Source organism: Mycosarcoma maydis, chromosome 8 (assembly GCF_000328475.2).
Source record: "Mycosarcoma maydis chromosome 8, whole genome shotgun sequence".
Classification (NCBI taxonomy): Eukaryota; Fungi; Basidiomycota; class Ustilaginomycetes; order Ustilaginales; genus Mycosarcoma; species Mycosarcoma maydis.
In genome coordinates, this window is record NC_026485.1 from 740,908 (window position 1) to 767,689 (window position 26,782).

At 55.8% G+C, this 26,782-nt stretch overlaps 8 protein-coding genes across 9 annotated transcripts; 2 read left to right on the plus strand and 6 right to left on the minus strand.

Moving 5' to 3' along the window:
• Positions 1-1,144: 1,144 nt before the first annotated feature.
• On the plus strand, positions 1,145-5,979 carry UMAG_11013 (uncharacterized protein; the record flags this gene model as incomplete). The annotated part of the gene is made up of 2 exons (XM_011391531.1): positions 1,145-1,236; positions 1,344-5,979. The coding sequence occupies 2 exons, from the start codon at positions 1,145-1,147 to the stop codon at positions 5,977-5,979; spliced, it is 4,728 nt and encodes a 1,575-aa protein (XP_011389833.1).
• Positions 5,980-6,221: 242 nt separating this feature from the next.
• UMAG_03368 (uncharacterized protein) lies at positions 6,222-9,554 on the minus strand (the record flags this gene model as incomplete). Its single annotated transcript, XM_011391450.1, has 1 exon — positions 6,222-9,554. The coding sequence occupies one exon, from the start codon at positions 9,552-9,554 to the stop codon at positions 6,222-6,224; it is 3,333 nt and encodes a 1,110-aa protein (XP_011389752.1).
• Positions 9,555-12,375: 2,821 nt separating this feature from the next.
• UMAG_11014 (uncharacterized protein) lies at positions 12,376-15,201 on the minus strand (the record flags this gene model as incomplete). Its single annotated transcript, XM_011391532.1, has 1 exon — positions 12,376-15,201. The coding sequence occupies one exon, from the start codon at positions 15,199-15,201 to the stop codon at positions 12,376-12,378; it is 2,826 nt and encodes a 941-aa protein (XP_011389834.1).
• A 1,771-nt stretch (positions 15,202-16,972) lies between these two features.
• On the minus strand, positions 16,973-17,582 carry UMAG_12226 (uncharacterized protein; the record flags this gene model as incomplete). Its single annotated transcript, XM_011391560.1, has 2 exons — positions 16,973-17,388; positions 17,489-17,582. 2 exons carry the CDS (start codon positions 17,580-17,582, stop codon positions 16,973-16,975), a joined length of 510 nt encoding a protein of 169 aa, XP_011389862.1.
• Positions 17,583-17,905: 323 nt separating this feature from the next.
• Positions 17,906-19,234, minus strand: UMAG_03371 (uncharacterized protein; the record flags this gene model as incomplete). Its single annotated transcript, XM_011391451.1, has 1 exon — positions 17,906-19,234. The coding sequence occupies one exon, from the start codon at positions 19,232-19,234 to the stop codon at positions 17,906-17,908; it is 1,329 nt and encodes a 442-aa protein (XP_011389753.1).
• Positions 19,235-19,455: 221 nt separating this feature from the next.
• On the minus strand, positions 19,456-20,322 carry UMAG_03372 (uncharacterized protein; the record flags this gene model as incomplete). 2 transcript variants are annotated; one of them, XM_011391452.1, is made up of 2 exons in its annotated part: positions 19,456-20,190; positions 20,254-20,322. In XM_011391452.1, the coding sequence occupies 2 exons, from the start codon at positions 20,320-20,322 to the stop codon at positions 19,456-19,458; spliced, it is 804 nt and encodes a 267-aa protein (XP_011389754.1). The 2 variants fall into 2 exon arrangements, with proteins under 2 accessions (XP_011389754.1, XP_011389755.1); XM_011391453.1 differs by lacking the exon at positions 20,254-20,322 and having other exon boundaries at positions 19,456-20,076.
• A 1,608-nt stretch (positions 20,323-21,930) lies between these two features.
• UMAG_03373 (uncharacterized protein) lies at positions 21,931-25,371 on the plus strand (the record flags this gene model as incomplete). Its single annotated transcript, XM_011391454.1, has 1 exon — positions 21,931-25,371. One exon carries the CDS (start codon positions 21,931-21,933, stop codon positions 25,369-25,371), a length of 3,441 nt encoding a protein of 1,146 aa, XP_011389756.1.
• A 210-nt stretch (positions 25,372-25,581) lies between these two features.
• UMAG_12227 (uncharacterized protein) lies at positions 25,582-26,406 on the minus strand (the record flags this gene model as incomplete). Its single annotated transcript, XM_011391561.1, has 3 exons — positions 25,582-25,962; positions 26,051-26,128; positions 26,230-26,406. The coding sequence occupies 3 exons, from the start codon at positions 26,404-26,406 to the stop codon at positions 25,582-25,584; spliced, it is 636 nt and encodes a 211-aa protein (XP_011389863.1).
• Between the last annotated feature and the right edge of the window lie 376 nt (positions 26,407-26,782).

Sequence of the window (26,782 nt, forward strand, 5' to 3'; positions counted from 1 at the left end):
TACTTTGTCAATCGTGAATCACGAATGTCAGCATCCATCAAAGTCAGCCATAGCGAGCCACGAGCGTCGGTGCGTGTTTCCGAATTCGTGGTTGTTAGGCCAGGATTCTGGAAGAAATTCAAGAATTTCTTCTGCACCCAGGCGCATGACCGAAAAACAACAACCTAATCACGTGAAGGTTGTGAGTCGCGAAGGTATATGCAGCGCGCTAGCTGTGCAGCAACTTCGGTGTGTTGCAGATGGCTGTGACACGTTTAGCTAGCACACGCAGCTACGACCAGCTCTTCCGCTGTAATTACCAGATTGGGCGCCTCTACTGCAAGCACCAATCATACCGTCATTGCGGCGTTGCGGCATAGAGAACTGACCGGACTTGAGCAAGAGGATTGATAGCGGACTTGCGGGTGTGCCTTTTGAGCAGGGGAGCGTATCGAATGTGAACAGTTGTGAGTGTTGCGAGTCGAGTTGTTTGGAGCGAGACAGACAGGCGCCAGCACGAAGGCGATTTTCGTGATTTTGTGCTGTTTGGAGGCAACGCGGCTGAGGCATGAGAGCAATTTGGTGAACAATCTGTGAATTACGATTCTCGGATGCTCCGCGTTCGGTGTGTGTTATTCGTGATTCACATTCGTGATTGTTTGTGACCCTTCAGGTTTGGTGCCTGTCCGCTTGCATTCATCCTGACCATCATCACTCTCCGGATCACACCCCCACCTGTCGGCTCTTCCAGATTGTGCGTTGCTGCTCTTCCATCCTCGTCTCCTTCTTTCCTAGCCAATTGATGCACTTTGTGCTAGTACTCGCGCATCTTGCCAGCAGACGATTAGATTCACGACCAGAGAAACGCTGCCTACACTTGCATCCGCCTCAAATCGGCTCACGCCATCCATCCTGGTATCCACGCTCATACAGCGACTCGGACAAGCTCCGACCAACCTCGTCCGCCGATTCATCTGTCTCTTTTCTTGGTAGCAAATCAATCACACTCAGCAGCCATGCCGACAGCTCGAACCGCTTCTCGCACCGTGTCCCGGCCTTGGACTCCTCGGCAAGCACCTCGGCTGCGAGTAGTGACTCAAGCTCACCACTGACCCCAGAAGAGCGTCTGCTCAGCCACGTCAACAACATGCGCAGGTGCTGCGACATGTCTCTCTTCCACAAGAACCTCCAAGAGCAAGGTATCGATTTTATTGCAGATAGCCTTTTGCATGCCAACGACATCTTTGCCAAGTACGCGTAAGTGTTCATTCCTTTTCTCCCAACCGTTGCTGACCAGCTAGATCTGTGTCAAAGAAAGAGCGCTGACCTTTGTAAGCCAACATCACTCGATCAATGACGTACAGAACAACGTCGCGCACCGTTGCCTCGCCGTCCAAGCTGGCTGGCGAACTCCTCAAGTCTCCCACCCGCCCTCGCACCCGCGCTCGTGATGCGCCAGCCGCATCAGGCTATCCTCGTGGGGCATTCAAAGTATCGATTGATCCCTTCGTCGATGCGGCCGACGTGTTCGACAAGGAAAATGCACCCTTGCAAACTAGATCTTCACGATCACGTACCGCTTCCACTGTCGAGCCTCAGAAAGGCAAGGGCAAGGCTAGAGCCAAAGCTATTCATGCTGTCGAAAGAGAAGCATCGTCACCTCTTTCTCGCCCGACCCGTAGAGTGCTTGGCGATGTCAACACGCAAAAGAATGAGACAAAGCAACCCACTCCACAGCCCAAGCCCACCAGCAAAGAAGCAACGCTCAAGAACATTGCCACAGATGACGACAGCATGGTCATTGATTCTTCGCTCCAAGCGCACCTCTCACCCGATGATACCATGCCAAGAGCTTCCACACCACCACCGCCTCAAGCGTCGCCTCCGAGAATACTTGCCCTTCACAAGCCTTCCAAGGCCACTCAGTCCGCAGCGTCACTCTCGGGCGCCATTTCCATCACTGATTCGGACGAGGACGGCTCAGACGGAGATTCGGACGCCGATTTGCACGAAGAAGAGACAGGAGGGCTAAACGATACCGTTCAACATGAAGTTGCCGAGCCTACAGTGACAGGAAATGTCGTGTCTCGGAGCTCCCGCAGCGATGACAACACAGCATCCTTCCAACCTGACATAAACGACACGATGCCAGCCAACGACAACACCGTGTCTGGTACTTTGATTGATCCGAAACTCGAAAGTGCCCGTCAAGCAGCCTCTGTACTGCTTACAAGCAAAATTCAGCAGCAGAAGGATGCAAACGCCATGAAGCCGGTCAAACGGACGCTTGCATCGTACGGCGCAAAAAAGAGCCTGCCAGCTGCTGCCAACAACTCCGGTCCCAGCAACGTAACCACCACGATCGTTCCCACCTCGACCCCCGCTGGTCCTGGCTTCCGTTCCAGCTTCCTCAACAAGAGTCTGCGCAAACAGATTGCCGACCAGGAAGCTCTCGAAAGCGGCCAAGACTCTGACTCTGACTCGGACGACAACGAAAACGACACAGGTCTTGTCGCCGGCGCCACCTTTGCTGCTATGTACAAAAAGGCAGCCGCCAACACGCAAGCCAATACTCGCGCAAATGCTGTACCAGCGTCAAACAGCACCACTAGCTCCAAGAAGCGCAAGAGTGACGAGGTTCTTCCAGCTGCGATTGAGGCCAGCTTGAGCGCTGCCGCTCCACCGCACAAGGTGTCCAAGCTGGGTGCCGCGATGATGGCGGCCAAGACACCCACGTCCGCTCAACCATCTACTGCCAAGAAAGCACCAGCTGCCGGCCCTGCGTCCAAACTGGAGCAATTCCGCAACAACCTCGCTCATGTTGCTCGCAGCACCGGAAGCGGTGCGAGTGCCAGCTCGGCTTCTCAGTCAGCGTCGTCCGTCACGTCGCCCACCATGGAACAAGCACCATCCGCGCCGCTGCCCGTCGTCAAGCCTTCGGATGCGGCCGTCGTGCCATTCGCTCAAGAAGCGTCGGCACTGCCTTCCATTGAAAGCTTGAATGCTTCGCATTCGAAATCCTCGGATTCTGGCTCCGACTCGACGGAAAAACTTACGGCAGGTACCAAGAGTGGCGAGTCAACCATCAAGGCTTCTGCCATCCCACGATCGCCCACTCGCTCTCCTCGCGCCGCCGCCACTTCACCGATGCGGCCTCCGCCTCGCACCGGCAGTGTGCGTAAATCTCCACGCAAAGTGGCCGAGCAGATCAACACAAGCGGACAAGAGTCGGCCAGATCGGCTTCGCCGGGGCCCAAGGTGAAAGAAAGTATAGCTCTTTTCCAGTCGAGCAGAAACGGCGGTCTGACTGATAAGCACACACGTAGCCCTACCACGCAGCCCCGAAGTCTCGCAGCACTCTTTGGCAGTCCCAAGCAAGCGACCAAACTACCGACGCTGTCGGCCACTGCCGGCAGCAGCACCACCCCGGCTCACTCTCCACCCAAGAACTGGCAAGGAAGTCGTTTACCGTTTGCACAAACCTTCCAGTTGCAACAGCAAGCGCTGCGTGAGGTGGACAAGTCTTTGCCGCAGACACCGGCCGAGGAGACGGCCGACAGCCAGCGTGTCGTCTCGGCAGCCTCGACGGTCTTGTCCACGTCCAAGGCTGAAACAGCGGAGAGCCAATTCTTCGACGCCCGCTCGAGGGAGAACAGTGCCGAGCCAGCCGATGCGCCAGCTCCAGCGCCATTGGCGGCGATGAAAGGCGCGACGGCACCTGGGACCAGTGCACCTCAAGTGGTCGCCGAAAAGGAGTGCGTCATGCTTGCTGAGGCACCCATCGTTGCCAACAAGGCATCCAGCATTGTGAAGACTAGCTCGCTTTCACCAAAGAAAGTGGCGGCCAAGGCGCTTGCGAAAACTGGACCGACCTCGCCGACCAAGGCGAGCAGTCTCCGAGCTGCAGCCAACGCCACGTCGCCTTCCAAGATCAAGGCGTCGGCGCGCACAGCACAGCAGCATGGCGGACCGGGACTGGGACCGGGACCGGCACCGTCTGGATCGCCTTCGAGGGCTTGGGGCATTGGTGAAAAGATCAAAGGGTTCCTCGGATTGCATGCCTCGACGACGATCCACCCATCTACAGCAGTTGCTCAGACCAAGGTATCGGCGTCTGGCACATTCCAGCCGCGTGCCAACGGGTTTGCCACAAACACGGCTCATGCGAGCGCTTCCGAACACAAGACTGCGGCTACAGCTACACCGGCACCTTGCATTCCTGGCGCTCTGCTTGCTAGCCCTCCGCCAACGGCCAAGTCTGCGCAGGTCAACTCAACACCCTCAAGCGGTGCTGCTTCGGCGACGGCCAACGGAAAGCTCACCAGCATTGCGCGCGCCGAAATGCTGCGCAAGAAGCAGGCAGAGGAGGAGGAGCGCAAGGCTAAGGACAAGCAAGAGCGTCGAAGAATGCTGATGGCCAAGAAGGAAGAGCGTGCCAAGGCGGTCGCGGAGGAGGAAATCGAAAAGGAGAACCGCAAACGAGCGCGTGAGCAGAACGACCGCCTCGGCCGTTCCGGCATCGAAGACGCCAGCATCGCTTCGTCTAACGGTGCACCGGCTGCGATTCCTGCTGCGCTCCTGGGCAATATTGTCGTCGGTGGCGGTGGCTCCGCAATTTCTGGCAGTGTTCACAGCGGCTCAGCTAGCTCAAGGACAAGCACAGTCAGCACCGTTAGCAGCGGACCGCCCACGCGACCATCAAGTGCTCTCAATGGAAGCTATGCTGGTGTCAAGAGTCGCTACATGCAGGGAGCGGTCCAGCAGCAGCAGCAGCAGCCGCCGCCGCAGCAACAAGGCGAGGAAAGTAGTAAGAAGCGTCGCGTCACAAATGACAAGGAAGGTATAGCGGCAGGCTTGCAAGTGCCATTGAAGCAGCAGCCGGCGCCTCAGCAATCACAAGGTGCACCTAGCGCTCGTCCTGGTGCTTCGGTGGCGACGTCGCAGATCGGTGCACCCAAGATGGTTCGCACAGTCAGCCAGTCGTCGATACGATCTGGTGCTGCCTCACAAGCTGCTGCCCAGCAACAGCAACAGCAACAGCGCACTCAGCCGCCGCCGCAGATCAAGCTGGGCATGAAGCCGAGTGCGGCGACGACAGCAGCAGCAGGAGCAGGATTTGGAGCAGCGCCACGCATAGGCGGAGCTGGTGCTACAGCCGGCAACGGCGCGGCTACTGCGTCAATGATGGCGAATGCTGGCAAAGCTGTTTCGTCGGCGCAACCCGCGGCAGCCAAGGCTATGGCGAATGCCAACTTTTGCTCTTCGAATCCGTTCCAGCAAGCCAAGCAGCAGCAACTGCAGCTGCAGTTGCAAAAGCAGAAGCAGCTTCAAATGCAGCAACAGCAGCAACAGCAACAGCAAGTTGCATCCAACGCGATGCAGGCGCAGGCGGCTGCTAGTGCGGCAGCGGTGCGAGAATTAGAGTTGCATCGTGCGGCGCAATTGCAAATGCAGATGCAGAATGCAGCTGGTGGACGGTATCAAGAGATGGACGACGATGTTGCAGGCGATGGCGACGAGGTGCTGCCGGAGATTGCATCGGAATACTCGGACTCGGAAGACGAAGAGACAATTCAGAAGCGAGCGGCGATGCCGTTGTGGACGCAGGGCGATATGCTGGATGCGGCGCTGTTGGCGCAATCCACGGTGGATGCCGATGAGATCTTTGGTATTCCACATGGTCCTGTTGAGCTAGAAAAAATCTTGCCTGGCGAGCGCACAGCGAACCGGATCCGACGAGCGCGAACTTCGTCGGCCAACTGGTCCGGGCCCGACGGCCTCGCGCAGTGGGAGATCGACAGATACAACAAACGCATGGGCATCAAGAGTGCAGGTGTCCAGTTACATCGCGACCCATCTCAGCCGTCTCGGCCAGCCGCTATGCCATCCCTCTCGATCCACCGACACTCGATCTCGCACAACCCACTCGCTCCCACCTCGTCCACCTCGTCCACTGCTCCACACACAGCCATCAACGACGACGCTCGTACAAATGCTTAGCTTGCTCGCGCCGCTTTTCGTAATCGTGAATTCTTACATCTCTCATCTCACATGCGTTTGCTCTTGCCGTCTGCGAATCATGAATACATCCCCGACCCGCGCTAGAGCCGCGTAGCACAGTGCGCCGTGTGGCGGTTCACACATGTCCCAGACGAACAGTAGGTGAAAGGAACAAGGTATATGATAGGCTGAGGCGATGCTGACAGTGAAGCTGCCTACAAGCATGCGAAACGCACGCGCGGTCAGAGCTGCGCGTAGCCAGCATTGGTGGCGACGGCTTCGGCGTGCTGCACGCGCTGTGCGACGGACAGGTATTGGTCGGCGTCCTCTTCGTCTACAGCGGAACCTCTCAAGTCCAGACTTGGCTGACTGCCATCGAGAAACGAGCGCGAGTGATCGTGCTGACTGAGCGAGTGCGGGTGGTGGAACGAGGACCACCTGCGACTGGCTTTATCGGCTGCAGCGCTAGAAGCGTTGGTTGTAGCGCAAGCCGAAGAGGGCTGAGTAGGGTAGTTGTACGAACTCGAGCGTTTCGGGTTGAGTGAACCGGTACGACGAACGCCCGCGCCAGCGAGCGAGGACGGATGTTGTGGAGGCGGCTCGTGCACGTGCGGGTTGTGCTCGCTGTGGTGCAGCGGAGGCGACGAGAATGGATCGCGCGCTTCACCGCTTGCCCCACCCCGGTGTCGTCGTCGGCGTGAAGAGTCGATCGAATCGTTCCCCGCTGCTGCATGCGGATCAGTATCCGGATGCGCATCATCCGCTTCCTCCTCTATCTCTCTCTGTCTTTCCCGCTCCATCCTCGTGCGTTCACCATCCGATTCATCCTCCTCGCTCGATATCAGTCGCTCCCGCTCGCGACCGTTTGCCGACCTAACTAGCGAATCGCGTTTGCGCGCCAACCACTCGTTTTTGTTGACAAAGTTGCTAATGTCCTGCGTCAGCAGGTCCACCTGGCGCTGTCCTTTCGGTGGCTGGTCTTGCAGCCGTAGCATGTCGGATACCTTTTCGCGGATCGTGGATCCGAGCGAGCCTTGCCGACGCATGAACCCGCTCGGCTGAACCTGGTGAGATGGATAGTTGCCTGACGGCGTTGTTGGACTCATTGGTCCGTTGGCCGACGAATTCTCGCTCGCAGCAACACCTCCTCCGCCAGTAGAACGCGTCTCTTCCTGCGCTTGGCTCACGCTCGCCCTGCGCAGGTCGGTGGGAGGTCGAATGCCTTCCTGCTCGAGTTGCTCGGCGGTGGTCATGTGCAGCATCTTGGCTTGCTTGGACGGTGGCACCAGACGTAGACCGCCGCTGTTCTTAGGTTCTTTGTTCGGTTTGAATCCGGCGTATGTACCGGACGCCAGAGAGTGGCCCCATTGCGCATTGGACGACACTTGCGAGCCGCCGTCCTCGGCCAGTGTGCTATCGGCTTCAGCAGCGCCGACGCGTGGACGACGCGGTGGCGCGGGACGTGCTCCTACGCTTGCGCCAATCGTCTTGGAACGCCCGAGCGGCCGATTGCTGCTCACCTGGCTGTCGTCGAATGCTTCCGCGTCAGCATGTGCGTTGCTTCGTTCGTCTCGACGGTGTGGCGGGAAGAACGGATTGTGGCGGTCAATGGATGCTGCGTTGGCCACGGCCACTTCGTCCGACATGGCTTCCGCCGAGTCGGTCAGATCGTCTACGACGGTTCGGGAGGCTCGGCCGCGCACGCCGCCTTCGGTTGGTTGAATGGGCGGCGGAGGAGGCGGTTCGGATCCGGAAGCCAGCGCTTCGCGCTGCAGTAGTTCCTGCTCCTTCAACCACGACGGCAGGGTTGGCTTGACCTTAGACACTGCCGACGAGTCTTCACCGCTAGCCGAGGCTGCTTTCTTGGCGTAGATGGCCTTGGGCGCTACGGTGGGCACTGCGCGTTGCTGCTGATGCAAGACATCGTGCGAAAGCATCGAGCTCCCCGCACCTACCTCGCTGGCGCCGCCGATGCCGCGCTGCAGTTGACTGGATGTGCGGCGCGCGGTGGTAGGCTCGCCATCGTTACGTCCGACATCCGAGGTGGACTGCTGCGAATCTCGACGCTGCAGAGCGCGCGAATCCACACCGACAGCGCTTCCACTGCCACCGCCACCGCCGCCGAAAAGTGATTTTGTGCCCGAAACAGAGCGCTTCTTGGCATGCGATGTGACTGCTGCTACCTCTGGCGGCGCTGTCTGTCCAGTGAGTAGACGCGGTTTGACAGGTGCTGGTGCGCCATGCTTGGCGGAGGACGACTGCAAAACGGTGAATGTCTTTGGAGGCAGCGATTCTTTCGCCTTGCGCACCTCGCTTCGCGCATTGAGACCCGCTTGGATGAGCGGGCTAATATGTCTGGGAGGCAAAGGCGGTGGATTGCGATCGCCGGGACGCGGTGGCAGTGGCGGCGAGCCGGCTCCAAGACGATCGGGCTGGTGGGTGTGGTGGTGTCGCGAGCGCGAACTGCTCGCCTGCGAAGACGCGCCGTCGTCAGCTGGGTCGAAGACGACCTTGGGGAAGTGAGAGGAAGCTGCCATGGCAGGTGTGCCATTGCGAAATGGATTGGAGGCGGGCGAAGAGGCACGCACCGGTGTGGGTTTGACTAGGCGCGGCTTGCTTTGCTTGAAAGGGTTGGGTGCCGGGTCAAAGCCGCGAAGCGCATCGGAAGGTGCCGAGATGTTGGCGGGTGTGATGGGGGTAGCGCCAACAGCTACGGCGTATCCGGAACCACTCACGTAGCCAGTGGCGGAAGTGGAACCATCACGGAAAGGATTGGCGCTGGAGGAGGGCGGTACGGGGACGGGCTTGCGCTGCAGCTGTTCGAGATTGAGAGGCACGTTGGGGTTGGCGACCTTTGGCTTGGGCGCCACAAGCTTGGGCATCTGTGGCTTGGCGGGCACTGCGGGTGGTGGTTTGAAGTGCAAAGATTCGGGATGTTGATTAAAGTGGATGGAGGATTCCTCACGCACGGGGGTCAACAGAGGTTTGGCGGAGTTTTGTGGCTTGGGCGGGGCCATCTTGGGAGGAGATGGCGGAGTGACCAGCGAAGGCGGGCCGGCTGTGAAACTTCTGGGTGTAGGCGAAGTGATCTGTTGGGCATCTGCAAAAGTGGCTGCGGAGGCACTTTGAGGGGAGGTGATCTTGTTTGGCAGTGCGATGCGAGCGGGCTTTGTTTGGGTGAAGATGAGGTCTTTGGAAGCGGACCTTCCTTGTTGAGCCCAAGAGACCAAGCGAAGCATGGCGAAAAAGTGACCAGAACCGAGACCGAGTGGGGTGCGTTCAAAGAGGGGGAGTATCTCGAGTTCGTCGGCCATCGACATGCCGCATTCTTGGCGGAGGTAGCGCAAGGCATCCTGCTCATCGATGAGATCTGGCTGACCGCTGGGAGCGGGCTTGATGCTGCTAAAGCTAGAGAGATAGACGAGGTACTCTTGCGGCGAGAGGGCCGAGGTGTCGAGAAAAGATCTGCGCGCATTGAGCAAGGCTACTGTAGAAGGCGCTCGTAGCGAAGCGGCGGCGGAAGTGTTGCGCAAGGGAGAGGCTGATGCCAACGGCGGCACGTGGGAATGCGACATGCTGTCGTACACCAAGGCTTGGTCAGCCACTAGCGCCGTAGCGTGTGAGATGGAGAAGGACGCACACTAGAGACGGATGTTGTGTAGGATTGCGTGGCCACGTGAATCGGCGCTCGCTTGAGTGATGTGAATGCAGGTGGTCCTAGGTAGAACGGTACTCTCGAATGACGTAGTTAGGGATGCCGAGATGGCGGTGCAAGAGGCAAAGATGCGATGGTGGCAAAGGGCAGGCGGAAGCAGTTGTGTTGCTGCTGCATGAGAATAGGGTCAGTTTTCGATTAGTGCACAGCTGTGGCCAGGTGGGTCGAGCGTTCGGAATGACGGTGATCGAGAGAGCGATGGCTGTGTATCCAAGTACGCTGATAAGTTGGAGGCAGTACGCGAGCAGAAGCGTCAAGGAATCAAGTGCAAGAGATGAAGGTTGCGACCGAGACGATGCGATGCTATTCCTAGAATTGGCGATGGTATCGATGGTGTGGAAGGAGGATGAAGAGAAGTTCGAGTCGTGTCCAGATGATCAGAGACGAAGCCAGTGGTAGAGGTACAGATCTAAAGCAAGGTGGTACCGATGGAGAAGCCGCGGGGGCGAAACGTGACAGAGGAAGCGACAGAGCTCGACGAGGTACGCCGATGCAAACCAAACCGATCGCCGATGCTGGCTGCGTGATCCGACCTGGATGGCAGCAGGTGGCGAGAACACGAAAGGGTTGAGCGAAGAGCAAACAGAACAGCAGCCAGCCAAGTCACGAGTTGATGGTCAAAGGTCGGAAGTGATGCGATCACGGATGGACGGATGGACGGATTGACCGACAGAGTGTCAGTCAGCGTGCCACCGAACCGAAGCGATGAGCGAAAAAGAGGCGATCCGGCGCGATGCGGCTCAAGTAGCCACAAGTAGTCACGGGTCACGAGTGGTGACAAGCAGAACCAAAGGCGTAGTTGATTCTGGGTGCAAAGCGAGTGAGCAAGCGAGAGCAAGCGAGAGCAAGCGAGAGCAATCGTGAATCACGAATCGTGAATGAATGCGGCTGCCAACGTGATGCAAAATAATCACCGAAGCAAAGCAGATGAGCAAACCAAAAGATGAACCGAGAATACGTTATTTAATCACGATTCACAATCCTCCATTCACAATCATGAATATTCATAATTCACGATTATTCACGATTCAAGATTGGATCAAATCACCACAAGCGGCGAGGCAACTATAATAAATCGTGAATCACAGAAACGTTTTCGTTTCCGTCTCGGTGCAGAGCTGCTAACCAACCACTCGACCCAAGTCCTCACCGACCGGCGCGCACTGGTATGCCCTGCACTGGAAAAAGGGCGATAATCGACGACGCGAAAATTCAAGCAGCTCCAATTCGAAATAAGAGTAAATCAACGTAAGCCAAAGAAGCAAGCGCATGCCCGCGGTTACCGTGGAAAACATCCCCAACTAGACTCGTGACTTGTTTGTTCAAAAGAGCCAAGAGCCAAACCGGCATGAATCACGCTTCACACAATCAAAGTCCGACCGTGAACAAGCGAGAACGCGATAGAATGCGAACGGGCTGCACTGAGTCCAGGTGCCACACCGAATTTTGAGCTGCCTGGCTGGATTCGGCAAACCTGAATTACGAATCGTGAATGAACTCAGCGAGTCGCAAAAACGTCGTGTGCAATCACAGTTGGCAGCGAGTTGAATTCTTCATAATCTATCAGAGGTCGTTCAGGGTGAGGCGGCAGCAGGTGAAACACAAATATCTCATACTGCAGCTTCCAGACTTGTGGCTCTGGTATCAAATAGCCATATCTGTCGCTGCTGCCAACCACGCTCGTCGACGCCCAAAGAAGACAGCAAGCCAGCATCATTCGAAAGAACAACGTGCGCTTCCAACCCTCGTTGACAGGCACCGCGCTACGCAGACCGTTGTCGCAGACCTAACTTAACCCAAGCCAGAGAGATTCGTGATTCGACGCCAGCAGCTTCCTTCCTATGCAGATCCTTTCGCTTGAGTAAAATTATGACCGGGTTCCCACATCCGACTCGGGATTCTACCGATGCTACCTGGAAACCGCACATTTGCAACTAACTTACTCTGTATGTGATGTGTAGCTAGCTGCGCTGTTTTCTTGCTTGGTTGGATCAGCTAACTAACGTATCTCGCTTCCCGTTCTTTGCTAGTCTGTTCACACACATGGAGTTGCAAAGTGCTGCATGGGGTCACATGCAACCAACAGCAGGAGAGCCTGAGCCTGAGCCTGTGGCCACACTCGAAAACAACAGCCTTGTGCATTGCGTTTGGCTCGCGTTGAGCGATTACCACCCGATGCATCATCGCAGCTGCGGCTTGGCGGCTCGCCCAGAACACGAATCCGGTTCCCACACAGTATGCTCTACCTTCTATACACCATCAACACAAATTAAATTTGCTCGCCTCAGCTCTCGCTCACCCTTCTACGCCATCCCTGCGATCAAACTCAGACGCGTCACTCATGTGCGATGGCGTAAATGAATCCCATCCTGTCTTTTCCGAACCGATCAAGATTCTCTAATCGGGCATCCAATCCAAACTTTCTTCCAACTCGCGCCTGCAGATCAACGTAATCTTACATATCCACATCTTTCGCACCGTCGTGTTTCATGCACCAAGTGTGAAGCACAAAATCTGTTTCTGCGCCATCGATCAAGCGATCTGGCCGATCTCGTCCCGATGCTTTTGCCTTGCTCACTCATACTCGCGACTTGGCACAAACTTGCAACGTGTCATCATGTGCATGGTGGAAGAACTACATCCCGTTCCCATGAAACAAACAACTTCCCCGCGAGATTGCATTACTGCGCCTTACCATCATCCTTGCCGTCCAAATCGTTGGAATCAGTCGGCACAGACGAAGCCGAAGTCAGCACCTTCTTGTCTTCGTGCTTGGGCGTCGCAGGAGGCGTGTTTTCTGCACTCTGCATGTTTTCCAGCTTGGGCCGGTATCCCGCTTGGCCGCCACTTGCCTCGTGCTGCATCTCGAACGCCTGCGAAGCAGCCGAAAACGGCAGCTTTTTCGCCGCAGGTCCCGCGTTCTTCAGCTCGGACACGTGTACGTCTTCGGAGAGCGAGTGCGTGCGGTTCCGGCGAGACGTGTTGGAAGCCTTTGACGCTCCATTTTCGCCGTCGTTGCCAGAGATGTTGGTGGTGATAAGACTGGCAGGAAGCGCGGATGTCCTGCTCGACTGCTTGGATCCTGCTCCTTCCAGAATGCCGCTCGACCGTGTTGTTGTCGGCGACATGGCACCGCCTTCCCTCATCAACGCACGAAGGTCCTGGCTGCTCCGATTGCGTTTCTCGGCAAACGTCTCGCCACTCGCGACACCGCCAATGCTGCCACGGCTGCCGCTTCGCGAGCGCGAGTGCGTGCGACTGCGTCGGCCACCAGAGCCAGGCGTGCCGGGGCTCAAGCCTCCATTGCGCAGGCCATTCAGCAGATTCTGTGGGTTGAGCATCGAAAACACAGCTTCATAATCTCCCTCATCCTCCTCGCCGCTCTCGATAAAGCTCGAAGATCCTTCCGATACATCATCCAACGAACCGTCGCCCTCTCCCTCGAATCGCGCTCCGTCTTCGTCGTCCAGTACGCTGTTCTCGTCCTTCGCAGACCCTCGCGTGAGACTTGGACTGCGCAGATGCTTGATCTCTTCGGCCGTCAACGATCGACGCGTCGACGAATGACGTCGGCGGCCCCATCCGAACAGACGTTCGTCCATCCACTGCAGCGGGTGGCTCAGCGCATCGCTAGCAGCACTGCTCGACTGCTTCTTGTCCTTCCACACGAGCGCCTCGCGCGATGGCGTCGGTGGCGCAGAAGCGCTCGGCAACATGCGGTTCTCGGCAAAGTCCTCCCAAACTTGCGGCGCAAGTTCGTCAATCAGCGCGTGCATGTCGGCGCTGATCTTGGTTCGCGTCTGCTGCAGATCCAAGATCACTTTGTGGTTGCCCGGAATCAGCGAGATGAACAGCGGAGGCAGCGACTTGTAGATGTCGATGCCCACCTCGGCAAATTTGAGCGCAGAGTACGACATGGTAGGTAGCACGATGAGCGTGTACAACGGCATCAGTGCGCGTGTGCGCGGAGATAGCTCGAGCCTATGAGCAAGGTAGGTAGCAAGAGCTGCGTAAAACGAGTACAAGATGGGCGCAACGCCGAGCGAGACCAGAACCTTCCAGGTAGCCAATACGTCGCGTCCAGCAACTTTGACTTGCGATGCTGCCAACGCCTCCTTGGCTTTCTTGTGACTGATGATCTTGGCGAGGATGATGATGGGCGAATTTAGCACGGCTCCAGGAAGCGCCAAGCCGCCCCAAAGTCCGAGCAGACCCAGACGGTAAGCCAACAGGCCGAGACTGCGCCAGCCTGCGCGTGTTGCCCGCTCCACCTGATGGTCGCGAAGACCTGCGTACCGGAGCTTCTTGTTGTAACGAAGCACCTCATCGCGCAGCTTAACCACGCGCGGCTCGTCCTTGAACTGCAGGTAGCCCATGATAAATTTGCGATTGAGCGCAACCGTCTGTCCCAAGCTGAGCGACTGGCCAGGTGCACGATACAGACGTCGACCGGCCTGTACGACCATGAGCGTTTCATAGTCGGGCGCACGCAGCGTGACACCCTTGAGTCCATCATAGACAATGTCCATCATCTGCCCCACCGCTTTTCGTTTGCCCTCTCCGCCTTCGTCAAACTGACCGACGAGCTGGCGAGGTACATCGATGGGCGCGCCGAACTCGACCACAGCACGGCTACGGAACTTGTGCGGATGGAAGTACGAGAGGCCGACGGGCACGATGCGCACGTTTAAATCGCGATTGGCCGACATGGCGCCAAGGGCCATAATGACAACACCGGCTTTTAAAGGCAGCAGATCGGTTCGGTCGTGGCTTCCACCTTCGGGGAAGATGCCAAGACATCCACCTTCGGCGAGCTTGTCGTACACCTTGGCATACATCTGCGTCTGGTCAACAAAGGGGAGGCACGAATATCGGCAGCCCTGGTTCTCAAACAGATCAGCAGCGACCTTCTCTAGCGCCTTGGAGCTTGAACTCTTGGATGGCTTTTTGTCGCTCTTGGTTGGTTCTGGTTGCGGCACCTTGCCTCGCAGCATGTCGAGCGCGCGAGGGTCTTTGAATTCCTTTTTGATCTTGAGCTCGGTGTCACTGATAACCTCGACCACCTCGACGGTGGCGTGGCCGCAGGCCTTGGGAAGCATGATCTGGCCTTTGAGCTGCAGCTGCGACTTGAATGCGGTGCCGTGACCCTGTATCAAAAGAGGATCGCCAGAGGGATGGAGCGAAATGTAACCTTTTCCGGCTTTGGCGCTGTCAGCTGCTCTGGCAACAGGGATGGATTGCATGATGCGTGCAGCAGCTCCGACAAAGCGACGCTTGATGCTTTTTTCTGCAATGAGGAAAGCAACCCTGCGGCCGGAAGCACGTCGCACTTCCGAAGCGAGGAGGAGAGGATCGAGGAACTGGTTGTGGTGTGGTGCGGCCACAAAGATAACGGGGCCTTCGCGTGGGATTCGCCATGACGAGCGTGGACGAATCTCACGAAAGAAGAGATTGATGATGATGCGCCAGAAAAAGAGCGCAATGTCGAAAGCAATGTTAGACGCCATGATGTTCTGAGATCGAAATACACGGCAGATAAACCTTGCAACGATGGTGGGAACGATGTGATGGAGAGGGATGGGCAGGGATCTGAGCAAACGATCGAAATCCTTTAGAACCACCAGTAATCGGGGTGAATCGCCTTGGCGTGCGTAGGGGATGGGTTTGGAAGTGAGCGAGAGATGTTGTGCTCTGCGTTGAAACTCTTTCTGCTTGGATCCGACCTCGGCTGCAGTTCCTTTGGCGATGGCAGTGTTGGGATGCTTTTTGAGAGGATCGTTACTGGACAGACGTGTAGGATGTGTATCGATCGTCGGCGGATGCTGCGCCGATGCTGTCGATGATGCTGCCGCTGATGGATGCGAAGCGGTGCTCAGGTGAGCCTCCGATGGAGACGACAAAGTTGTAATTACAGCAGAATCTTGGGAGGATGCTGCAGGAAGATTTGATGTACCAGTCATTGAGGAGCTGAAATCGAAGCGCGGGGCTGGCTGCCAAACACGGTGCAGCTGCGTGATTGATGCGGACCCAAACAGCGTTCAGAGCATGCGAGATCGTGGTCAGAGACGCAGAGACGGGACTGGAAGGGATTTGGCAGGCACGCACAGCACGGATGAGGAAGGGCGTGTTGCGTTTGGTGTGGATGTAGCTTTGCTTCGTACTAATGGAGAATGATGCAGTCTCTCAATCTTTGGATCAGAGCGGAGACTGGCTTGGCTTGGTGATGGTGGTGATGATGATGAAGAAGAAGAAGAAGAAGAGGCGAGAGGAGTGCCAGGTGGTGGAGCTGGCTAGCATTCAGGTCGTAGGTGTACAAAGTACTCACAGTCGTGAGTGTGACCGCTGTAGTCAGAGCAGATTCACAGAAGATGTGGCTGACTGAGTAAAAAGCCCAACGCAAGCGAACCCAACACTCCTCACTTCTCACATGTTTGCCGAGGTTGCACTCACGACTCGTTTGGTGAGTGTCTGTGCACAGGAAGCCACAAATTTTGCTTGGCCCAGCAATCACAGAATCACGAATGGTCAAAGGAATGGGGGGATCAAAACGCAAAAAAAAACAAAAACAAAAACAAAAACAAAAAAGGAGGGGAAAGAACGCACCTCTCCCGCAGTTCACTCACGACCGTAATTATTCGTTATTCACTTGAACAGTCGTGAATATGAATCACGAATACACAGACAAACAGTCACGAGTCACGAGTGGCTCAATCGATCTTGCAATCGCAAATAATTCGTGATTGTGAATGTTTATTAATCACGAATCACGCATGATCACGGATACATCAAGGAACAGGCACGAGAGCGCGAAAAGGGTTCCCAACAGCCAGAGCGAGATGCCTCTCACCCCGAATGTCTCAGATAGACAGGCGGAAGACCCGATTCGAACATCACGAATCAAACAAAGAGCAACAGCGAACGGTGAACGTGGAACCACGAAACTAAATGAACGTGCAACAGCGTCGTCCTCGCAACAGCGCCGAGATGTGACAATCACGAATCGTGAATGTGAATCACCATCGTGAATCTCAAGCGAGCTCATCAAGGGCAACCCTTCACGCTTGACAGTTGGCCTCTGAGCACACGCTAGAGGCCCTAAAGTCCTGTGAGTGTCATTTCGAGACTAAATTTCATCAGATCATCGAAATTACACAGAGGCACCTTTCTCGATACGTCATTCGTGATTGCCTGAACAAAACGACACGGTACAGTACACATGCTGCTTCGCTATGAACAATGTCCTCGGGAACGTCTTTGCCAGCCTCGTGGCGTGCTAACCTACGGCAGCCGCTTGCAAATCGACAGCTCGAGCCCGATCCGTCTTGCTGCTTCTTCCGTGTAATCTTTGCCGGCCGCATCAGTGCAGCAGAATCTAAATGTGGCACTTCCAACAGTGTAAGCATCAATGTCCCTCCTCGTCAGATCTCTGTCTGGAGCAGACCTCCTCGACCTTGGCGATCGTCTCTTGTTGCCATCCTTGTCGTCTTTAGCTTGGTACTTTTTAAATTCGACTTGGTTCTCGTCCTTGTGCACCGAGCAGGGCGATTTGAGGTACTTTGGGTAAGGGTGTGTGATGGCCTGGTTGACCACAAAATCGCACCCGGTGGCGCAGTACATCGATTCGAGCGCGTGCTCGTCTACCTGACGTAACGCCGCTTCGGGTGAATCTGCTCCTTCGACACTGCATTCGAGCGCTGCAAGGTAGGTAAATTCAAGACCAACACCGTCAACATGCACTGCCGAGATCGATTTTTCAGCCTAAGCCTAGACGAGCAAGGCAAGGTGAATACTTACCCATGCGACACATGGACTGGGACGCAGCCAGAGCTGTTCTTGCCATACACGCGAGGATGAGCAAGAGGCAGCATAAACGAAGGCTTCTGGCCATACTGGGTCTCGCTGTGGCTGTGGCTGTAGTTTCGGAAATCATGGCCCTGGAAAGTTGAACGTGTCGTTGCTTGGGCCTTCGAAGCGTTCGCTATTGTCAAATCATACGTACTTATATAGCGCCGGGTCAGAGAAACCGTGACGCTTGGCGCTTCATTTCACCCACCCACAGTAACCGCTTGGTCGATGAGAAGCATGACCTACGAACTACGACTGATAAACTTGCCTCATAAAGGTACCCACCTGTACGATGAAATGAACCTCACGGGCGGAAGTGGGTCCACCCTGCGATACAAACTCCACCAATGTTCGCAAAGTAAGTATCTACAAGAGATCACCTATCTCATCGAGGAATCGATCATAATCCTTTTCTCCGCCGGTGCTTCCTGCCTCCTGTCTAGCTTGATTCAAGCTCGCAACGTCTTTCGTTGGCAGGTGGGCACGAATCGATTTGAGCAGATCAGGCCTGTCCTTGTGCGAAGCTGACGACGAGTCTGACATATCGTTCGAGATGGGCGCTGCGTCGACCCGACCCGGAAGACCTCGCTGCATCCTAGCTTTCTCCTCTTGCCTCTTTTTGCGGATCGCAGCGGGGACAAACGCGGTAGATTCCTTCTTGAAATCGCGCAATTGCGGCTCTGCAGAGATGACAATGCCGTCAGGTACTGCTGGAGGTGGGCCTGGTGGGTTTGATGCGCCAGACGCCTGAGATTGAGAGGCGTCAGTGGACGACGCAAATGCTGGCGGCTGCATAGAGATGCCCGTCGGGGGTCGTGGTGGCAGACTGTGAGGATTCCTTGCATAGGCTCTCTGGTCAAATCCAGCATGCTGTCTGCCGCCGTTGGCTTGATGTAAAGATCCCGAGCCAGGCTCCCTGCTACCTCTACTGGACCCAAAGCCTCTTCTTTCCATTGCGGCCTGACCTCTCCCACGCCCACGCCCTTGTCCGCGTGCAGAACGCAATAAAGTAGAGGGGCGGCTCGATGGCATAGTCTCGGTCAGTAGTCTGATTGGTGGCGGGCCCGATGGCATGATGATATCCTTGAGATCCTCGTCTATGCTTGAATCGTCGCTGTCGTCGTCCAGGCTCAGTCCTTGTGCTTCAGTCTCTTCGGGAAGCGGAGGCGGCTTGGCAGCATCCAAGAGGCCTTCCTGCACGAGCTGGGCGTGCGGCTTTTCCAGGTACGGCATGCCCGGCGGCGGGGCTCCGTACGGGTTGAAGACGGCATCATAGTAGATGCTCCACCTTGGATCTCTCGATGTCGTCTGCGATGCTGCAGCCGGAACATTCCGAGTTGTATTGCGGACCGCAATCGACGTCGAGGTAGTCACGATTTGATTGTCGGAATTGCTGGATGGCTCTTCGTAGCCTCGTACAAAGTTGCGCTGATCGGGATGCTTTCGAATATATTCTTCTTTGATGCGGTTCACGTTGGCTACCTCGTCCTGCAGTCTCTTGAGCTCCTCTTGGTCTTGTTGATCGAGAGCGGCGCCTCTGGATTGCAAGCGTTGGATCTGTCGTTCGAGCGAGGATGTGTCCTGACGTAACGCACGTGCATCGTTGGCTTGTTGCCTACGCTCGCGGTTGCGGTTGGCCTCGCGCTTGATGGCTGCTCTGCGTGCAGCTTGAACGGGATCTGTCGACTTGACCATTGCGAGAGTCTCTGCCTCGACGAATGCTGAAAGTAAGAAAGACTCTTCAAAGGTGCATCATGATGACAAGCAAACAAATAATTAAGCAACCAAGCAGGCACTGGATCGTTTGCGGCAACAACGTAACGTTAACGTATATTGGACTATATATGCGTGATGTGTTTACTTGGTGCTTTATGGTCTAAGTTACAAAAAAATTCAAGTACAAACGTCACGCTCGGTTACTCGAGACCGATTTCCGAGAAAAGCTCGAGAAAATGCGCTTTGACGTTTTGGTTGGGATCAACGTGTTCTTGGTGATGAGTCGCCTTTCCCCATGACTTGAGCCAGTCTTTGTACAATTTGCGGAAGCGAGTTACGTGGCGCGGGGTCGCATCTGCACAGACCATTTGAACCACATCCGAGAGATGGCAGGATGCTGCTTGTGGTATACTGAGCTGGCGATGCAGGAGGCTGGAGAGGAGGAGGACATAGATGCCGCAATCGCTGCCGTTCTCCTGGTGTTGCAGGCAGTCGACTTTGGAAGGCATGGGTACTGAAGAGCTTTTCTGGATGCTTTCCGGCTGGACGAGCTTGAGGATACTAGAAAGTACAGCAGTTGCCGCACTGTGATTGCATTCGCCTAGCGAGTCGAGGTGAAATGCGACACCCGAGGCAGCATCGACGAGGAGGAGACTCCAGTGGCTTCCTGCCGATGAGTGTCCTCGGCTCGAAGGGCTGTAGCGATCGTTCACTGGCAGCAGAAGGAAGCGTTGCTTTGGTTGAGGAATGACACAAGCAGCTTGCGGTGCTGCGGCGCTTCCAAGCGTGCAGAGCAGCTCGACGACCGAGGGTGGAAACATCTTGACATTTGAAGGACTCGGATTGGACTGGTCGAGCTGGTCACTGAGCGCTTGAAGCCATTCGGCGTGGAAAGCGAGCACATTATCTCCGAGCCACTCGCCATGTTTCAGTGTCTAGCAAGGAGGAGGATCAGCAGCTGCTCGCATTGACAAAGCCAAAGTGCGTGTCAAGCTCACCTTGACATCCGATTTGTGCAAGCAGGCATCGTTGGTGGAAACCACGAGCGGGTCTGAGTCGAAGAGCATCGTGAGTCACCTTGACCTCGTTGAGCCAAAAGCCTATGGTGATGCGAGGTGCAGGTTGTCAGTGTCAGCACAAATCGCCAGGATGGGAAACTCGAAGCACAAACAGGCCAGACGTGGCGACATATAAGGCTGAAGCAGTCTATAAGGGAGAGACGTCTAGCATGACGACCATCACACAAGGCGGGGTTGCCATCCTGCATTCCCACAATATGGCTGTGCTGTGGCGGTTGGGCCAAAAGATAACGAGGATGACCCGTAAGACAAAGTTCCACGGATGACTAGCCGAGCTCATTTAGTCGAACGTCACAGGTGCAGACGCGGCGTGCGGAAGCGCTCAAGATAAAGGCGTGCTCACTGGCTCGGCTCTACCTTTTCTTGTGGCTCTTGGCCGGATTCCTGGCTCAAGCTGACGCGGACAAGACTCTAAATGCGCATCGCAGTGCCTATGCATCGCGCGATTCAGTCACGAGTGAGTGATGAGTGTGGTGAGGGGTGAGTATCAAGTACGAAATGGTTGGTAGAAGCGACAATCACGAATCGCGAATTAATCACATATGTGTAACTATCACCACTTTGTGACGCTCAGACTGGAGCGAACCACGAACCTTGCTGTCTCTCGCACATACGTCAGCGTGCACGATGTGCAGGAACACAGTCACGTGTCAATTTCTTGGGTTGCATCCAAGAAAGTCGATCGGGCCAGGTCACGAAGCGACGAGCGTGAAGGTTTTCGAATCAGAAGATCGTGAAATTTGGTCTCACGACATAACAATTGAAATGTTCACGGTCGATCGTGATTCGTGATTCACGGTTTATGGTTTGTAGTCGTGAGTTGACCAGCTGCACCGTGCAGCGTGGAAAGCGCTATCCATTTTTATAAGTAATGTGAATAATCCAACGTGGAGCGTACACGGTGTAGTTGCGAGTGAGTGGAGCGTATATACTGAACGGTCCTGTACAGTCAGTCACTTGCAACTTCTTGTAAATATTATAATAATAATCGTGAATACTCACGACGGAGGCATCGCATCGTTTGTGCATCATCTGTGCATAGGTTGCTTTCATCCCACCAACACCATCTTCATTGTTGTCATTGCTGTGCGCTTGCTTATTGCTGCACTTTCACCCTTGACCGACAAATTTCGGATCTAACCTTGCGCTGCGTGGTGAATCATCCCACCCCAAGTCTGCAACCGAGGCCGAATGTCGTCGTTCAGAAACATATTTCGCAATTCGAGCAGAGATAAAGACAAAGACAGCTTGAACCAGTCCTCGCTCGCTTCCTCGAGCACTCGCAGACGTGCCACATCCACATCAACCGCTCCGTCGTCCCAATCCGATCAGACTACCCCCGACGATTCGTACAGCATCGCCACCGCCTTGCCCACCAAAAACGGCTCTGTGTCCGTGTCTCCCTGCTCGACTCCCATCAAGCTTCCTTTCATCGACGTCACCGACCTCTCTGGTCCTGACCAACAGCAACTCAGTCCTGCAAAGTCCAGACTCTCCACGATCGAGCCGCCTCACTTGTCCCTCGCCCGCTCCGACTCCCTTCATCGCCAGCCCACATCCGCCAAGGCAGCGACTACCTCGCAATCGAATCGCTCGATGCCCCGCGCGACATCTACCAACCACTCGCAGTGGCGCAGCGAACCTGCCAATGCTCTCACCTCTTCCGGCGGCAAGAGCTCGCGCCGCAGCTCCAAAGTCGACAAGAGCGATGACGGTCACACCAAGCCTGAACCTCTCAATCGTCACGAGCTCATGAGACGCGCCATGGCCAGCGCCCAAGAGTACGGCGAAATAGATGGCGATGACAGCGGCAGTGTTTTTGAGGACGACCACATGTCCAACTCGCACCACTCCCATACCTTACATTCAAACCAGATCCACGCCCACGCCCGATCCACGCCCGTCACCTCTCGCCAAATCGCCTCGGATCGTCCAGGCGAAGGCAGTCTCTCGATGGATGCCTTTGGCAATGTCCATCATAGCGTTGTCAGTGCTTTCAATACTCCATCCTCTGCATCTGTAAAGCGCTCCTCTGGCCCGAGCTCATCTTCGCCGTTGCTTGCTGCTTCGGCTACCATGCCCACCCTAGTCACGCCCGCGCCCATTCGTGCAGAGATGCCAAGATCCGACTCGCTCGAGGAGATGGTCGACCAAGGATTTGACCCTATGCAGCGCTCCGAGCCGCCCAAGGCTCCTATTCAACGTGCGAGCACCCTCATGGACCCTATCACCTCGCCAAATCGTGCTTCGTTACAGCCGATCACCAAAAGCTCGTCCAGCGGTGCCTTGCTCAAGCCCACCGATGTGCCTATAGCGTCCGATGGCAGTCCTCGTCGCCCGTCGGATGCAGGCTCCATCAACGGCGCCTTGTCGCGACTCCGCAAAAACAGCGACAGCAGCACCGTAAGCAAATCAAGCAAACTAAAAAAGACGGGCCCCTCAGCTGGTATCGCCGGCGCGCTGGCCGCCAGTGGCGTCGCTGGAATGGGTGTAGGCCATTCTGCCGCCTTGCAACAAACTCAATCCGCTCTCGCAGAAGGCGAAAAGAAGAAGAAGGATTTCAAGAAGTCCACCACCGGCTTGAGCGAAGAAGCTGGCAACGCCAACACGTCGGCCTTCCAAGGCGGCTTCTACCGAGATCCCTCTACAGGCAGTGTCATTGAAAAAGATCAGAACGGCAATCTCTTCAGCCCGCATCGGCCGCAACCAGACCGAAGAGAAAGCAGTTTCGTTTCCCAAGATGGCTCGGTCATGAGCGACCAATCCAACGTCAGCGGTCTCGGCGCAGCAGCTGGCTTCGGTGTCGCCTCGGCAGCTCTTCTCTCTTCCATGAGTGCTGTACCAGGCATGACCATCACACCTCTGCACGCTCCCGAAGGCCCCAACCCTACGGGTGCAATAGGCCTCAACCCTCCTGCAGCAGGCGCAGCCGACGTTGGAGGTCAACACATTGATGGTGAAACTACCTGGCCCGAAGATATGGGTCCGCAGATCACCGGTTTCGCCGTGGCCAGCTCGAAACGCAACTACGAATTCCACCAGCTCTTTCCACAGGTACCAGAGGATGACTACCTCATCGAAGACTATGGATGCGCGCTGGTGCGCGAGATCCTGATTCAGGGCCGGCTCTACATTTCCGAAAACCATCTCTGCTTCAAGGCCAACATCTTTGGCTGGGTCACCAACGTTGTGCTTCCCTTTTCCGAGATCATCTCGATCGAGAAGCGCATGACTGCCTTTGTCATTCCCAATGCTATTCAGATTGCTACGCTGCAGACCAAGCACAATTTCACCTCGTTTCTCTCCCGCGACGCCACGTACGACCTTGTCGTCAACATTTGGAAGCTGTCACATCCGGGTGTTCCCATTGCAGCAGCCGATCAAGCCGACCTTTCGGACGAGTATTCCGAGATTGACGAAGATGGCGATTCCTCCGCGGCTGCTGCTGGGGCGGGCAACGACCTTAAAGGAGGCGATGCTGATCAGCAAGGTAAATCTGGAAACGAGTCCAAGCCTTCGAAACGCGCCAGGCTCAAACGCAAGCTCAAGGGTACCAAGACGGGCATGCGCGATGAAAATCTGGCTGCCGTTGCGGCGGCAGCTGCCAGGTCTGGCACGCCGCTCATTCCGCAGAGTCGCTCACCAGCACCTACTGGTAAGCGCGTCGCACATCGCAAAACCACGTGTCCATGTGAGGAGAAAAAGGAGCACTTCTCGTCCGTAGTGCTCGACACCACGTATCCAGCGGTGCCGGAGAAAATCTACAATCTGCTGTTCACCTCGACCTTCATGAAGGAGTTTTGGACCGACGACCAAAAGCTACTGGATCTGCAAATTTCCGAGTGGAGTCCGAATGCCGACAACCGCAACCTGCTCTCGCGTAACATCTCGTACATCAAGCCGCTAGCCGGAGGCTTTGGACCCAAGCAGACCAAATGCGTCCTGACTGATGAGAATCTGCACGTCGATTTCGACAATTACGTCGTGACGCTGACCACTACGCGTACGCCCGATGTGCCCAGCGGAGGCAGCTTCAGCGTCAAGACCAAGACGTGCATCACCTGGGCGGGTACGGGCAACGTCTCTCACGTCTACGTCACGTGCCAGGTCGAATGGAGCGGAAGGAGCATGCTCAAGAGTATCATCGACAAGGCATCGCTCGATGGCCAGAAGCAGTATTACAAGGAGCTCGACGAGGCGGTTCGCAAGTATCTCACCGATCATACGTCCGAGTTCAAGGAAGAGGGTGACGATGCTGCAGCTGTGGAGGAGATCGCACGCGCAGCTACGCCTGGACCGAACCATCGCAAGGGCGCTGCGGCGGCTGGGGAAGCGACGGGCAGCAACAAAGAGGACGCCGGGTCGGACGGTGCTGGTGCCAAGCGCGGAACGAGCACAGGCGGCCAAGCCGGAATGCTGGAATCCATCACGGCACCTATTCTGGACGCATTCGGCATGGCGAGCGACGTGCTTGGAGGCGCGCTCGAGATGGTCGGCTTTCAAGGTGGTGTCAGCGCGAAAACTCTGGGGTTTGGACTGGCCATCTTTGTCCTGCTTGTTTCCAACATCTACACGTGGAGACGATCGACAGCGTCGAAAGCGTCTTGGTCCGATGGCATACAACATCTGGATGGTATGCAGAAGGGCGGGTTCAATCGGGGCTATTTCAGTGATCAAGGCTACTACGGCCCGATGTCTCCGCGTTATCACGGCGGTGGCGATCGTCAGCCGGTGTATGAACGTGTGTTTGCGCCGAACGTCTACATTACGCCGCCGGGCGGAAAGGATACTACGCCTGATGCGATTGCCAGGACGGTGGCCGAGGTGATGGAGAAGCTGTACGAGCAGAATCTGGACCGATTCACACGAGCGCATGCGAATGCGGATGCAGATGCGGGTGATCCCGAGTCGGTCAAGAGGCTGGTCCAAGAGGCAGAAGCTGTGTTTGAGAGACTCGAGAAGCGCTTGAAGGCGGTCCATTCGGCTGGCAAGGGTGACGGCAAGCAGGCAACTCGCGATGCTAAGCTAGAGCTCTAAGTGGATCTCGTCGATTTATCCCGGTCGGTGCGTGATGTATGTGTGAATCAGTGCGTTGTGGGTCGATGAGACACGGAGAGGGTGTGACGTTGGCAAGGTGGCGGATTTGCGCGAGCTGTGCGTCACATGGAAAGCTAGCACGATCTTTGGAGCACAAGATATTGAATACAAATACATGAGTGGACGAGCGAGTGCGTACGACTGCTCAAGCTAGATATGGCTGTGGATTTCGTTTTCGAGTTTGTCCGCGGTAGCGAGGAGTGCAAGTTTACGGTTGTTCAAGCTCTCCAGCTTGAGCTCGTGTTGATGAATTTGCGACTTTAATTCGGATACTTGCGGCGAGTGCTGTGAGGGCTTGTCGTCGGCGCTGGTGGCATGGTTGAGTTTGGCTTGGTGGAGGTTGATCGAGCGCAGGTTTTGGATTCTTTGTTGGAGCGATTCGTTTTTGTTCTTGAGCGCTACGGCGCGTCGATCTTGACGTTGGATCTCGGCTGTTGCTCGACGACAGAGTTCGTCTACGTGCGGACGCACTTCGCTGGCTACATGTTGTCGTGCTGCTTCAATGTCACGTTGCGACACCAGGTCAAAGTGCTGTTGTGAAAAACCCGACGATGACCAACATCAGCACGACCAAATCACACGCAAACAGTGCGAATCCATCCATCTAAATCAAACTTACGCGCTGAGATTTAAGCACCGTCATCAATCGTGGATGATCCTGAATCGCAAATTCGAGCGTATCAATCGCCTCCTTCATCTACCGAAACGTGCGCACCAAACCAGTCCACCAGACCGAAACAAGTCAGTCCCACTTTGGTCTTTCTTTGACGTCTAGCGATCAAGCATCGTGCTACTCACAGTCTGAACACAGCTTGCCGTAGACGTCACACAATGCTGCAATGACGAGATCAAGTGTTGTGAAGGTTGAACCAGATGTTGTGGTTGTTGGAACTGTGCATCAAACTGGCCCTGCTGGCCGGGCTGCTGTTGCATCATCTGGTGCTGTGCAAAGGAGGACTGCCTTGGCATCGACATTCTCGCCCAATCGATCGTAGTCGTGGTCGTGATCTTAAGAAAGAGGAGCAAGTAGTAGTGGTCAAGGTTGAAGAGGAGGAGGAGGAGGAGGAGCAAAGGTTAAGAGACCAACACCCTTTCTTTTCGGCCTGCGAGTCACGAGTGGAGCTGCACAAATGGGTGCAGCTGTGGAGAGAGAGAGAGTGTGTGTGTTGCTCTCGAAATTTCGGAGCGATCGCGTCTGACGCGCGCGAACGAAAACGTGAAAATTCGCAGACAGTGTTAGACCTTGTGGCTTAGTACGATGGTGCATTTTCCGAACCAACCGTGAACGGTGAACGGTGAACAGCCACGCTTACATCCACAATTGTGAATCAGCTCTAGTACTGAGAAGAGG